The sequence below is a fragment of the Camellia sinensis genome, chromosome 8, assembly GCF_055761805.1.
Source record: "Camellia sinensis isolate YWXY chromosome 8, ASM5576180v1, whole genome shotgun sequence".
NCBI lineage: Eukaryota > Viridiplantae > Streptophyta > Magnoliopsida > Ericales > Theaceae > Camellia > Camellia sinensis.
The window spans coordinates 187,317,917-187,333,633 of record NC_138968.1 but is presented as its reverse complement, the minus strand read 5'-3'; the positions used below and the strand labels follow the sequence as shown (position 1 = coordinate 187,333,633).

Here is a 15,717-nt window from a genome sequence, read left to right as displayed (position 1 = left end):
GTCCAACGCACTTTTTCAGCATTTGCAAATCTGCAAAAATACCGAAAGTTGACAAATCCTGCTCAAGCACAAAAATGGCCGCTCGAGCACAAGAATGCCCGCTCGAGCAAAGAGCCAAAATCTGGGCATCATAAGTTTGGAAAAACAAGTAACTAACCTGTTCAAAATGCACAATTACAACCCGATAACCAAAATAGAGGGAAGACAAGGGAAGTAAGACATGAATAACCATTCTAAACAATACCAACCCGAGTCCAGAATACAACAAGTAATGGGTCAAAACTGGAATCGCAATAAGCAACCTCTTCTTCATTTGCATCATTAGCCTCGACGTCCTTGTCCTCGGAGTCTTTTGGAGAGGAAGGGAATGCACTTGGAGCTGGTTTATGTTTCTAAGAGGGGAATCCATTGGGATTGAGAGTTTGTTCAGAGTGGCTGTCTAGCCAAGATAAAAGCCTCGGTTGCAAGCTTGGTTGACCTTGGCCTTATACGCATCTCGGACAGGGGCCTGACACTCTGAAAACGCCTTCTCATCGGCCAGCTTGATCTCGGCCTCTTTGGTAGGCAGGACTTTTTGGAGTTCAGCCTTGGCTTCCACGGTTTTGGCCTCGATGTCCTTAATCTCGGACTTGAGTACTTCAGTTACAGCCTTGGCCACATCAACCCTCTCCTTAACTTGGTCTTGTGTACGTTTGGCTACTTTGGCCTGGTCCATCAAAACCTTCATCTTGGCCTTGGTATTGTTCAAGGAGGCAAGAAAGCTACCAACATCATGGGTTTTCTTTATCAACTCCTTCTTCATCTCCTCGGCTTTCGTTGCGAAGAAGTGAGCATGTTAGATGGCTTAAAAAGGGAGAAACAAGCAAATTAGTAAAATTTCTAAGTATGAGAACTTAAAGTAAAAAACCAAAGAGTACAAGTGTTAAGGACTTACAAGAACAAAGTGCTGCATCATCAAGGTAAAGTTTTCATACTCAGTAATCTCGGCCATGCGATTCAGATTAGTAGGCAGAAGAATAGCAGTGGAGAGAGCGGCGTCGATCTCAATACTGTCGATGGCATTGTCACCAGCTGTCATTGGACGATCGTCAACTGAAATCACTGGAACCCAGGGCTCATCGACTTTGAAAAAGGCTGGGCCAGATGCACCCTCAGACCTCGGCTTCTTTGATTGTGCGGTGTCGGATGGCTCGGCCTCGGGAGGCCTCTTCTCGACAGTGGAGGCGCTCTTCTCGATCTCGGCCAATCTTGAGATCAGTATGGTGTCTCGTAACAACCTTGACCTAGGATTAACATTAATTTATGCTTAATTACACCTAATAAATAATTGAAGTAAAATGTTGCATCATATGTTGCCTTGTGTGTGTATATATCTGTTTAACATAGAAAGATCTGTTCATGTTTTCATTTCGGTTTGTGAATTGAAGGCCGTATCGGCATCTGATTCAGAAATTGACTTGATTTATGTGTTAATTAGAATTTTTAGAATTTTACGGTAGGTTCAATTGAAATCCGATTCGGAACAATTAAATTGGATTAGTTTAATGCCCATTTCGTTAGCTTTATTAAACCATCACTAATTAGCCTATATAAGGCCACTACCAAGCCAAGACTCTCTTTTACCCCTTTCATTTTTGAGCTCAACGTGTGAAAAGAGAGAGAGAGAGAGAGAGAGAGAGAGAGAGAGAGAGAGAGTGAGAGAGTTTGAAGCCAACATTAAAGGAGGAAGAGAATTAATAAGAAATTGTTGAGAGTGAGGAGGATTTGAGAGTTTTAACTTCAATCCTTCTGAACTCAAGTCTCTAGGTAAGAATTTCATCCTTAAGCCTTGAAATCTAGACTATAATGCATGAACACAAGAGAATTATGTTGATTGATGCAAGAATTGAGTTAGAAATGAAGGGTATTGAGCCATACCATGCATGCATGCATGCATGCATATTTTCTCACATTTTGAGTTTAATTCCCAAGAATTCCCTCATGTATGTCTTGAATTCACCTTTATTTTGGGAAATGATCAGGTTTCATGTTGTTTTGTAGCATTTGATCATGTTTTGAGAAGCTTAAGTTCAAAGAAATTCATGCACGTATTGTTCATGGAATATACATAAACTTTAAGTTGAATTTTTGCACAATTGGCAAGCTATTTGGCCATGATTTCTTGAAAAGATCCTTAATTCATGATCTATTATGAGTTTCTAAGTGTTCCTCATGTTTTGATGCTTAATGATTGAGTTTTGAACTTGGAGATCAAATCTGAAAATTCTAGAAGTTGCACCTACACTCGAGCAACCACTCTAAGTGCGTGCACTTCCGCTCGAGCGACCTGAAGCCTGCTCGATCATGAAATGCATGTTCCCAGAAGTTCATATGTTTTGCAGATCACTCGAGCGACAAAAGTCACATTCGAACGAAGATCTGAGTCTCACGCTCGAGCAGATATCGAGCGTCCGTCGAGCGTGAAAATCAAGCAACCAGTACTTTTGTCAAAAGTTTGCAAACCGCTTGAGCGAAGAAAGTTACGCTCAAGCGGACCCTCACATTTTGCATGTCCGCTTGAGCGAGGAAAGCCACGCTCAAGCGTGGACCCTATTTTCAAGTACATTTTTGTATTCTTATTCCATCATAGGCATTCCTAAGCCAAAATTAAGACATCATAATGACGATAAAGGCTAGAAGCATACTAAGAACAATGAAATAAGTTATGTACACTCCGAGCGTGTGTTCCAACGTGTATCTGTTATGTTATGTAGGTCACGCGCCGCAAGACATCTGATTTGCTTATTTTGTCTATTTACCTTGGAGCCTCTATTATCTGTGAGTAATAACTTTGTAAAGCTATGTTCAATTATAAGTATTTTCTGAACAATATGAGATGATCTGTTTCTAAAATATTATTTTTTGTATGAATGAATGGTTGTCCAATGTTTCTGAAATGTATTCGTGGCATTCTTAGCTTCAGATGACATCTGTTATCTGTTCTGTTACGTCCCAATTATAGGTCAACTGTACGTCTCATGAGTCAACTGTACGTCTCATGAGGCAACTGTTATGGATCCTTATGTATACGCCCCATTTATGGGCCAACTGTACGTCTCATGAGCCAACTATACTGTCTCCGTGCACGTGAGTCAACTGTATGCCTTTATGGCCATCCTTTTATGGGTCAATTGTATGCCTTTATGGCCATCCATTTATGGATAATCTGTTTCTGCTAGTGTTAATGAATGTGCCACGTTTATTATTCACTGGGCTCCAGCTCACTATTTATATTATGTATATAGGTGAGCATGCACGTGACCAGGCCCAGAGTTGACAGCCTATGTTTCTATTCTGTCAGCCAACTACCGTGCCTCCTAAGGAGGTTCCTTTTGAGAGGGTTATGTCAAGGCTTTAGTTAAGCTTGTTTTGTGTATATGTACTTGGGCTAAGTAACCTTTGACCCTATCTATGTAATTGAGTGACGTAAGACTAATGTATTTTTGACGTCACATCTGTATATATATATATAAGTTTGGTTTGAAAATTTCTGTCCCAGCTTTATTGACTATGTTAATTTTGTATATTTACTTCCGCAGCCCCTATCATATGTTATCCTGTTTAGAGGCCTTTGGTAATCTCATGATTACTGGCTGGTTATGATGCTAAACCCATAGGGGTGGGTTTGGGTTGTGACATGTCTTCAGTGTCAATTTGGGCGACAGAAGCTTTTGCCTTAGCCTTCTTTACCTTTTTTGGTTTTGGTTTGGGTTGGGATTAAGATAGAGAAAAGGATTGAACTGTAACAACTCCTGGCAAGTCGGTCAAGAGGTCTTTAACAATGGCTTTGCTGCGGCGCATGTTGTCAGAAGTGGCAGCAACAGTAACTCGGGTGCCAAAGTGAATGGCAGACAGTGTAGTGAGAGGATTGGTAGGGTTGTAAGTCGATGCCTCAGATTCTCGACGTTTGCGACTCTAAGTTCTATTGGCTGGTGCATTAGTTGGGGGACGACGTCAGCGTCGGCGCTGGGATGTCAGGATAAGTTGGAGGGCAGAGGTGGATGGTAGCTTAATTGGATCTTAAAAAGAGGCTTGGTCTAGCTTTGGCGATGAAACAACCGGTGGGGTGGTTGTTGATCGGGAAATCTTACTTCGATGGGGAACGTCGGACAAAACAGACTTGTAGGTCGGGATATAATCAAGCAGCAAAGGGGCTTTGCACTTATCAATATCCAAACCAAGAAGCCTTTTCAGATCAGGGCTGGGGAGGAAAGTTTGGCGGAAATGCTTTGATGGCTAGGAAAGAGCTGTAAAAGAGAAACAAAAAGAAGACATTAGTACAGATAGATGAACTAGCAAGTCTTAGTAAAGGTAAGTTATGAGATGACTTAGTTCTTACCATTACCTTCTTTAAATACTACTCGGCGTAGAGGAAAGAGATGAAGATCATCATTAGGAGCAAACTCCTAATTGCTCGAGACGATCAAGTAATTATCTCCAATACCCTTGTTGGAGTTTGGGAGGCCGTCTATGAGTTTGTAGGCGGTGTATTTGGGCTTAATATAATATATGTAGCCTTTTTCAAACTTAAGGCCACACATTGTGTAACAGAATTGGATGTCAGCTAGTGTAATCCTAGCATTTTCTCGGCGTGCTAAGGCGATTATACTGTTGATAACCCTATAGGAATTGATGGCTAGCTGTATGGGGTTGAGTTTGTAATAGTGGAGGACTTCTTTAAAGAGAATGTCTAAGGGAAACCTGAGTCTACACTCTATGAAGGCAACTACCAGGAAGGGCGTGAAATCTCCATCAGACATGATAGAGTCCTCCTTCCCAGCCAAACTGAGTTGAATGTCGACTGGGATGAAGAACTTTTGTCGGAAGTACTCTAGTTTGGCCGGGGTGTCTATCCCCCACCTAAACATACCCATGATGTTGGTTTAATGAAGTTGGTACAAAATTTCAAAAAAGAGTGATTAGTATAGGTTTGAAGATCTCAGCTAAACCCTAAACAAGCACCGGGGCGAGGGTTTTGAAGATCTAAGGGGAATTTGTTTAAATTTTCCTAAGAATGTGATTTCTAGCAAATCCCAAACCCAAATCTACAGAAACAAGAATCAAAGGCCAAGAATCAGAAAAACAGACAAAGAAAACAAAAAAGGTACCAAGAAGGAATTAGAGGCAAAACTCAAGAATCACATGAAGGAGAAAGAAACACAGATATGGCAAGATCAGTGCTAGACATTTAAATATAACCAATACAATATGCCAGGGATATGATTAGTAATACGAATAATGATCCAAGGAACTACAAATCCACAAGGCACTGAGTGAGTGTGTGAAGGCAATGTGCACGAATCATAAACAATCGTAATTAACAGTTGAGAGACATAGTGATAAACTTCAAAATTCAAAGAAGATTCAAGAAATTGATTCGTGATACAGTTGTGAATACAAGATTCAATGACAACGAATGCAGTGAAAAGAGCATACTGTGAGTTCAGAGAAGAAACATATGCAAAACAGTACAAAAACTAACTAGAAGGAAAGAAGAAATTCGTGACTTACCAAAGAAACAAACGCCAGGATGAAGATTTCCGGAGTAAGACAACGTGAATGGTTGGAAACAGATGATGAAAAGATCGCTGGAGGAGTCAGAGCAAGTGCAGAGCTTCGAAGGTATGAAAATGGCGGAATCTCGAGAGCGAAAATTTGAGCACAAGAGAGGGAAATGCAAGAATGAAAAGTGAGATGACAGAGAAAGAGAATGAGTTTTGTCAAAAAAATGAAAAGGCGGTAAAAATGTATTAATAGTGCCTTGGGTGACGTGCCTGTCAGGCGGCGTGGACTGAATCGACGTGACTTCGTGGCGCGTGCCAAGTACGAACCAATGAGGAAGAGACCTGTGGAGGAAACGGTTGAAAAGACTGTGCGTGATAGTTCATGTACAATTAGAACTCTTGAAATTCTTGAAGCAGTGAGGCCATAACCTTGGCTAGAGGAGCGATTTCAGTTGAGATACTTAAAGAACTTGATTCTTGGTTCTTGGTTCTTGATAGAATGTGCAGTAGAGTCTTGGTTACTTGAAGTTGAAGAGTTATGATCTTGGTCGGAGAGATGAATGGATTGTTAGCCAACATGCTATGTGGACAAACGATGTAGGTTCCATCATCTCAGGTTGCCAAGGTAATAGAACCTAGGGGCAATTATGGGGAATTTGAGGTGATGCCACGTGGCGAGGTGACACCGAAGTGTCAGTTGAGGTGCCACATGGCTTGGTTATGTTGCCGAGATGATCTCGAATAGGCCAAGGTTATCTGCGGAGATACCGAAATCCGAGATAAGCAAATAAGGGACAAGAGTCCTAGAACAGGAGAGGATTTCATTCTGAAAAAAGATGAGGCTCAAGAGGAGTTTATCTCTATCTAGATAAAGGTCCAGGATGAACATTAAGCTTGAGTCCCCTGAAGCTAGGTTTCTAAAGGGATCAGGTCAGTGCCGGCTATAAAAGTAGGGCACCCCTATAGGTCTCATGTATGGGTAAGATACTGTGAGCAGTAGATTGTGAGTTTAAGTACTATTTGATATCTTTGAGAGATTACTAACTTGATCGTTGGAGTGCCCCCGAGTAGACAAACCACCGCTGGATTCTCATCTTCTTGTACAGGTTGTTGGGCTTAATCTATTCTGCTGGTGCTCTCCAGTTGAGCTCCCCGTTTGGTTGTGTGGTTAGAAATCAACACCCACAATTTAAGATAAGGGATAAGAGTCCTTGAATAAATGATGATCTCATTCTGGATAAAGATGAAACTCAAGAGGAGTTTATCTCTATCTAGATAAGGGTCCAGGATCAACATTGAGCTTGAGTCTCCTGAAGCTAGGCTTCTAAAGGGATCAGGTCAGTGTCAGCTATAAAAGCATGACACCCCCGTGGGTCTCAAGTATGGGTGATATACTGTGAGCAATAGATTGTGAGTTTAAGTACTATTTGATATCTTTGAGAGATTACTGACTTGATCGTCGGAGTGCCCTTGGGTGGATGAACCACCTCTAGATTCTCATCTGCTTGTGTAGGTTATTGGGCTTAATCTATTCTGCCAATGCTCTCCAACTGAGTTCACCGTTTGGTTATATGGTCAGAAATCAACACCCACAATAACTCTACTTATTAGTTTTACAACAATGATATATCCTTCTAAAACTAAGCTCTAATTGAGAGCTCTAATGAGGTGAAAAAAAAAAAAAAAAAAGACCAAAACATCACATCAAATGGACCCTATATACACATTAGAGCTATTAGAGCTCTCAAATTAGAGCTTCAAAACATTTCCTTTAATTTTAATCCTTCACCATTAAAATTGCGCTAATAAATTTATAATTTTCTTACGATAAATTACAAATACACCATCTGAGATTTGATTAAAATACAAATCGTCCCTTGTGATTTTGAAAATTATATTTCACCCCTTCAGGTTTCTAATTTCATAACAAATTGACAATTTTATTAATAAATTATTAAGTCAATTAACAAGCTTTAATGATGTTAAAATATGTTTCAATTAATAATTTAGATAATTTTATTTTTATATAATAGAACAATTATAAATTTTATTTTTTTAGTTAATTCTGTTAAATAAAAAATCTAATAAAGAGATATTTATAATTTTTTAAATTATAAGAATAATTTGTATTTTAATCAAATCTCAGAATATATTTATAATTTATCTTTCTCTTTTTTTTTTTTTCTTTTTTTTTTTAATTGATCAATAACGCACGTGGAATAGTATCCGTTGCACTTCAACATTCCTCTCCGTCCACACGCTTCCAAGTGATGAATAAAACCAAGAACAATTGTTGAATGTGTCAACTAATTTATGTGGGGGAAGTCACAGTTTTTTTCCGCTTTGGAAACAAGGGGCTGCGTTACCCACCCAAAAAAACAAGGGGCTGCGTGGGAATCGGAGCTGTTTGGCTTCCAAGAAATCTATTTTGAATTTATTCAAGATCTCTGCTTGTGTTTCTTAAAATGATAGTATTATATGCATTAATTAGTGTATTAATTAATATATTAATATTAATCATGATATTATTATTAATTTTATTTATTATACAAATTACAAATATTAAAAACTTCTCAAATCATATTACATCATCAATTGATACATTAGTTGGTACATTAATTGATGGATATAACATTATTCTTCTTAAAAAGCCTATTTTGATAAGGTAGTTAAAAGTTAATTTTTTAATTTTTTTTATCATATTATGTTTCTATTTTTTTATACATTTTTTTAAAAATAGTAAAAAAATATCAAAAAAATTAATTTTTAACCAATTTCTCAAAATAACACTAAATATAAATATAGTATTTCCACACCAGTTTAAGAGTAACTTTTATATATAAATAAGGTATATATTACGTGACATCTTTTATTATTGTGATTAGCTTTAATAGTAAAGCCCACTACATTTATGTTGGGTATGTGAGAAATAATAGTGGACTACATATTTGTAATTAGTAAAAGATAATATTACGTGCTACCCTGTTGATATACAAAATTATTTCCCAATTTAGGGTTGTTTTGCTTATGGTTCATTTTAGGAGAAATGACAGTGTAGTTGGACGGTCAATTTATTTTATTTATTTATATATATGTTATGATTTTTTATTTTTTTAATTATTTCACTGTGCAGTTTTTTCCTTTTTATTTTATATGAATGATTTACTGAAAGGACACCATATACTAGAGGAAGCTGATACCATTAATTGAATAAATAGAGTTTTGGATTGGCCTTTAACTTTGCTTTCATCCTTTGAACAATCCATCTTCAAAATCTTTTATCTTAAAAAATTAAATTGGAAGGTATTGTTGGGTCCGTAGGGACTCACCATAGGTTTCGTTTCAATAATCCGAACCGTTCAATGTGTAGAAGTCATTGAATACTATATGCTTGTAAAAAATTACGTTGATCGGATTTCGATAGCTATCTCATCGAAACAGATTTTTGTCAACTGTTTATTTTTTCACCGTCACTTTTTTTTAATACAAAACTGATTTGATCATATAACTATCGATATCCGATCAACGTGATTTTTTTACAAGTATATAGAACTCAATGAGTTCTACATATTGAACCGGTACAGATTATTGAAACGAGACCAGTGGTGGGCTCTCTTGAGTCCAATAGTATCCTCCAATTCAATCACGGACGGGAGGGAACTAATCGCTAATAAAAAATCTCCATAATTATAATTTATAATTTCAAGAAAGTCATCGTCACATCATTTGAGCGTAGTATAATTTTTTTGTTTATAAATTATTTTTTAAATATATATAAAGAGATATATTCAATTTACTGAGATGTGTGACAGATATAAAAGTAAACAGAAATGATAGAGATTTTTTTTTTTTTTTTTTGACCTCCACAATCCCTACAAACACATGCCAATAAGTGATAAAGAGAAAAAAAAACAAAAATAAAAAACAAATAATTGACCAACCCTATTACGTTGGGGGTGGCGGGGATTAAAAAAAAAAAAAAATTCTGAACCTTTTTCCAAAGGCAAAATGAAGTGTATTTACATGAGAAACCTCCGAAACCCTATTTAGATTGTATAGATTAATAGTATCACTTTGCTTGGTTCTTATTTTTTAAAAGTAGTTTTCAGAAAATTGTACACTCTTATTTTTCGTGTTTTTTTGTTTTTACTGAATTTTTTTAATATTTTATGCAAATTTTTTACTTTTTAGACACACCTAACATAAATACACCTAAAAAGTAAAAAAATTATAAAAAAAATCTTTTAAAAATTCACTAAATACCAAAAATACAAAAAAATACAAGAATTTAGTACATTTTTTATATTTTTATGTATTTCTTCATTTTTTAAAATATTTTTTCACAATTTTTTTACTTTTTAGACACATCTAAGTAAGGTGCATCTAAAAAAGTAAAAAAAATGTTTAAAATTTTAAAAATATTCACTAAAAACAAAAAAACACGAAAATCAAAAAATTCAATTTTTAAAAAACTTAATTCAAAAAACTCAAACCAAACACAGTGTACTATTCACCGATATACTATTCACCGATATGATATATAACTATCGCTAATTCCAACACGTATATTGTTTAAAGCCATGGTCTTCACATGAGAAACTTCGAAAGCCCTATTTTGGTGCCGGCAGTCTTGACATCCTCTTGAACTTGTCCTCTGTACTCTCTGAAGCTAAATTTCCTGTACAATGGAGGCTCCTTGCAAGTTTGTATGACAGTCTCAATGGTAGGACAGAAAAAATATCCAACAGAAAACCTTTCTACTTCATGATTGGTCACAACCCTGTGCTCTATGCTCTTGTACACACCATTGCTCCATGCCTACATTTACAGATAGACACCAGCTTGTGCATGAGTCATTGTACAATGCATGAAGTTATACTTGGATTAGTACGTAATATATAGTTACTAACTAATTATTCCTTTGGGGAGCACTTTTGTGAATCATCTTATTTGTTTTTTGTTTTTTGTTTTTAGCTCAATAAACTATCTTGTCGTTTGTCATGTATGAAAAGATTAATAAATCAACTTATTTTCCAAAGTAAAAAAGTAAAAAAAAAAAAAAAAAAAAAGCTCATTTTAACCAAAAAATAAAAAAAAAAATTATCAAACAACATGACTTATTAGCCATTATAAAAGTCTAAATATCATAAGCCTTTTAGGCCCATTTGACAAGATGGTTGAGATTAATTTAACTCTTTAAAAGATAAAATAAATTAAAAAATTAATAAGATAAAATGTTATATGCAAATCATAATTATTTTACTTTTTTTCTCACAAAATTACAAAAAAGTCAAAAACTAATCCCAAATGAAACTTTTTTAATCAAATTAAAATAATCAAAAAATTAATAAGTCAAGCAAAAAAAATCTTTCAAAGCCTTAAGCAACTTGAATTTATTTTATTGTTTATATGCTGATTTATAAATTGACTCAATATAGCACGTTTATGTGTAATTATTAAATATTTTTTTTGGGTCAAAGATAACATTAGAATAAGGATTCAGTTATTTAAGAAACATAAGAATTTGTTGTTACAAGAGACTATCTTTTTCCAAATATCCACACAATTTAATTAATAACGGTATTGATATAAAAGGGTATAGATATTTAGGAATAGAGAATCCTGCACCACAAGCATATAATAAAATACAAATTCAATAATCGAAGCATCAGAGAAATCAAATAAATACAATGAAGTAATAAGACTTACATGTAAATGAAGTATATGTATGTGTACCTGGAATAAATCACCAATGATGATAATTAAAGCCTCTGGATTGGGTTTAACACTAACCCATTTTCCATCTTTGGCCACTTGCAAACCTCCAACATGGTCTTGGCACAATATTGTGAGGAAGTCACTGTCAGTATGTGGAACCATCCCATACACTTTCGATGATGACACTGGGCATGGTGGGTACCTGTTCATTCTCACATAACATGAGCTAGGTTGGCAATTTTTTGCAAAGAAAGTGGATCTACACCCAACATTCTCTGCTAATATTTCAGCTATTCTTTGAGCCAGCTCACAAACCACTTCAGAAAATTCAGCAATTGTTGTGCTGCAAAAATACAACAGATCTAAAATAACACCAAAAGAACAATTGAACAAGCCATGCATTCACGGATATCCACTAAAGACATAAAAAATAATAACAAGATCATTCTAAAACAAGGTTTTGCATAACCTGGGATATACAATGTATTGGTCTCCTGATACCGATACACCCTGATATACTAATAGAAATGAAAATCGCTCGTGTATTGTTTAATTCACAATGCGCACTTGTTTCTTACTGATTCACTAAATTCACACCTGATTCATAGATGATATGACTGGGTCAAAAACTGTGAGATTTATTGGCAGATGAATTAAAAAAGGTTTACTACCACAATACACAATTCACGATTGCTATCCTTCTATACTTGCTTTTGTATAGTAAGCCCTCTTTTGGGGACATCTCAAATAAGCTGCTTATTGGTTATATCTATCGCATCATCTTTTAATTTTTTTGTATATCTTTTTATAATAAGTAAAAAAATCAAAAAATAAGTTACACCAAAAACAATCCTAAATCAAACCGTTGTGCAAATAGCTACGTCCGTCATTGTGATAATTGAAGTTTATTCTTGTTGAGAACATAAGTAACAAATTTCTCTCTCTAACATCTTAATTTTTTAAATATAGTGACTAATAATTTAATATGATATTAGAGGAGATAATAGTTCATGTTTTCATAGGGGAGAGTATAAGAATGTGTGTTGAAATTAGATATAATGAAGTTGTCCATTTCTCTAATTGCTTAATTCCATATTTAGTTGTCCTATTACGGAATTCGAACCTTACATGCTCAGACTACTTGTGCAAGCAAAAGTAGACACAACCTCACAATAAGTTAACAAAGGAAGAAGGAGTGAAATAATATTTGCACCCATATTACTTGTTGGAGTAGGATTCCTTCTAGTCTTGAAGGGGGTGTTTGGGTATGTGAGATTCACTTCGATCCCGTTTTAATGATTTGAATCGTTTGTTTTGTTAAGTGTTTTGTATATTTCATTCATACAAAAAATAAAGTTGATTCGATAATTTAACTTGTTCAATTTATTATTTTTGTAATAAAAAAATGTATGATTTATTTTTTTAAAACATAATTATTGTCCATAAACATGATAAATTGAACAAGTTATAATCATCGGATCGAATTAATTTTTTTTTGTGGATAAAATACATGAAGTACCCAACAAAATAAACAATTCAGATTATTGAAATAGGACCCGCGATAAACCACACGATCCCCTTCAATCCAAATTTTGGACTTGAGAAAATCCTCCTCCTTACTTGTTAGCTCATATTTAGCACTTAAAAAATACAAGATAATAAAAATTCAGTAACTTTCATGCAATTATATTCAGTTTGTATTTCATTTTTATTTTGTGGGTTGGCTCATTTGCATAGCTTTATTTTTTATTTTTATTGATAAATTGCGACAATAGTCCTGTAATTTAGTCTTTATAATTTCAATTAGTTTGATTTTGATCATGAATTTGTGATTTTGTTTCAATTTAGTTCAATTAATTACAACTCTTAACATTTTTTTTTTAATGAAAAATATGCATATAAGTGGCATATGTCACATTTTTTAGAATAAAATTATAAATTTACTAAACTTTGTGAGTTAAACTCAACTAATTTAATGATTATTTTCCATCAAAAACACTAACAACATTATTGATTAGGCCAAAATGACACAAAATTTAAAATTTAAGAGTCAAAATTGAGTCAATTGAAAATGACGGGACCAACATGACACAAGGGATAAAATGTAGGGACCACTAGTATAATTTGCCCTATTTTTATTTTTTTGATCAGTGAGAGTTAGTTGTTAGCAGTTAGATTAGCACTTATAAGAATTAACATCTCCACCCTTACAAAGTATAAAGTGCTTGCCTCCTAATTTAACTTACTCTTAAAGAGAGTTGAACTCATGATTTCCCCCTTAGAATAAAATCCTTAGAAGAATCATGATAGCCAACTAAGTTAAGCTTAGTTGGTTTGCATAGCTTCATGTTAGCTAAATAATATAACTCATTCAACAACTAAAATCTGACGAAAATTTTAAAAATAAGAAAAACAAAGCAAGTGAGAGAAAAGATTTTCTGATCTGATGAAGAAAAATGTCAAATTTTGAATATAAATTAAAACATGATAGGTAAAGTGGGAACCCTAATTGAAGGTGATATGTTAACGTTATACTTTGGAAGAATGATGGTGGAGGCATCTGCATGAAAATTGGGAACTCTGTCATAATAAAAATTCTAAGTATGTAGTATTGTTTGTTTCTTTTGAGAAGTATATATATATACCTTAGATTACTATTGAATTCTTTCAAAACCGGCATGTTGTTGAGAGGAATATGAAAAGCTTCAGACCAAGAGAACTGCATAAAAGTAGCAGCATTAGGAGCCCCCCAACTGTAATAGTCTGCCAATGAGTTCAAAGCTTTATTCTGAAATGGTTGCCGGAAAAGCTTCACTTGCTCGCGCTGCAACCTTGTCAAGACATCGCAAGAAACACCATGATTCACAACCTGGAAAAGCCCCCACTGGTTCGCAGCACTAGCAAGCTCTCTCTTGCCCTCTTTCTGTTCCAAGTTGCAGAGACTTAAACGACTAAGATCAACAAGTGGGATCTCATATTCGTCGAGGATCATAGGTTTTTTCTCATGCACACTCTCTGAGTTAGTACCTTCTTCCGAGAAGTTTACGAAAAGGGTCTTGTAGATTTCTTGAAATGGTGGTTCTGATTCCATAGTTACGGGATATTGAGAGAAGAATGTAATAGGTCAAGATAAAGAGATTAATTAAATTGCATAAGCTTCTAGTATCTATCTTCTACTTATCTGTTATGAGGACCACATAAATGGCACTTACTTATCCTATAATTTACCTCCTTAAAAACTTAATTTTTGACATCCTCTTCATACTAAGGAGAAATTTTTATTTCAACAGTGATGCATACCTCCAGTGGGGGTTGCACCCCAGTGAGGTGTCGCACCCCCACTGGCTGAAATCTAAAAAAAAAAAAAAAAAAAAAAAAACAGTTTTTTTTTTGTCAAATGATGGACTGCCACCTCACTGGGGGTCGACCCCCAGTGGGTGTATGGGGCATTTCTGTTTTTATTTTTCCTGTTCTTTTTTTATTTTTCTTCTTCTTCTTCCTCCTCTTTTTTTCATGCTACAAGATTTTATAACAAAATTATTTTTCAAACCCAAGATGTAGGAGTTCCTACATCCTAATTCCCCCCCCCCCCCCACCCACCCCAAAATAATGTGACATCTTAAGGTTAAAAGATTTTACATGTTTTTGGAATCCTATTGAGCTTATTTGGTTCTGATTTTCAGAAAATAATTTTCAGAATATTCTGCTTTTTTATTTTTTATATTTTAATGTTTTCAATGAATTTTTTTAATATTTTAATAAATTTTAATTTTTTTAGACACACCTAACATAAGTACACTTAAAAAGTATAATATTTGTAAAAAAAAAATCTTTAAAAAAATACAGTAAATACCAAAAAATACAAAAATTTAGTACGTTTTTCGTATTTTTGTTTATTTATTAATTTTTAAAAATATTTTTTCACAAATATTTTACTATTTATATACATCAAAGTAAGATGCATCTAAAAAAGTAAAAAAATTGCTCAAAATTTAAAAAATATTCACTAAAAATAAAAAAAAACTCAATTTTCAGAAAACAAAAACCAAACACACTGATTTATTTTAGGTAACTTATGTTTTTTTTTTTTAACTAAATCATTATCTAAAAACATAAAATTTAGTTTTGGTAAATTTTACTTGAATTTTTTTCTTTCTTTATTTGGGAGATTTGTTCAAAACTCTCTCATAATAAAATTTTAATGAATTAAGGACAAAAAAAAAAAATTTCTTAAAAAGTTCAACACGTACCACTGTTACATAATATTAAACTTTAAAATAATATAATTTTTTATCTAAATGTCGGCTTTTAATAAAATTAGTATTTTTAGAATTCTCTTATCAAGATTTATCAAATAAGATCTATGTTGATTTTGAAATTCTTTAAAAAAAAAATTATTACCGTCGAAATTAATGTAAATAGTAACATGTTACTCTGACAATATTGTCCAAAAATA

The 15,717-nt window shown here is 34.2% G+C and overlaps 1 protein-coding gene across 2 annotated transcripts; it reads right to left on the bottom strand.

Annotated features, from left to right (window-relative positions):
• Positions 1–9,517: 9,517 nt before the first annotated feature.
• Positions 9,518–14,488, bottom strand: LOC114323963 (gibberellin 2-beta-dioxygenase 8). Of its 2 annotated transcripts, none has more exons than XM_028271672.2 (3): positions 13,907–14,488; positions 11,280–11,463; positions 9,518–10,361 (listed from the first exon to the last, which is right to left on the bottom strand). In XM_028271672.2, the coding sequence occupies exons 1-3, from the start codon at positions 14,350–14,352 to the stop codon at positions 10,131–10,133; spliced, it is 861 nt and encodes a 286-aa protein (XP_028127473.1). In that variant the 5' UTR covers positions 14,353–14,488; the 3' UTR covers positions 9,518–10,130. The 2 variants fall into 2 exon arrangements, with proteins under 2 accessions (XP_028127473.1, XP_028127472.1); XM_028271671.2 differs by having other exon boundaries at positions 11,280–11,604; positions 13,907–14,483.
• Between the last annotated feature and the right edge of the window lie 1,229 nt (positions 14,489–15,717).

Bases quoted from the DNA above. Each gene is read 5' to 3' on its own strand.
- LOC114323963 (XM_028271671.2), bottom strand. From the start codon at position 14,352: ATGGAATCAGAACCACCATTTCAAGAAATCTACAAGACCCTTTTCGTA. The intron at 11,605-13,906 runs GTATATATATAT...GTATTTTTGCAG, and splicing joins GAATTCAATAGTAATCTAAG to CACAACAATTGCTGAATTTT. The intron at 10,362-11,279 runs GTACACATACAT...CTGTAAATGTAG, and splicing joins TCATTGGTGATTTATTCCAG to GCATGGAGCAATGGTGTGTA.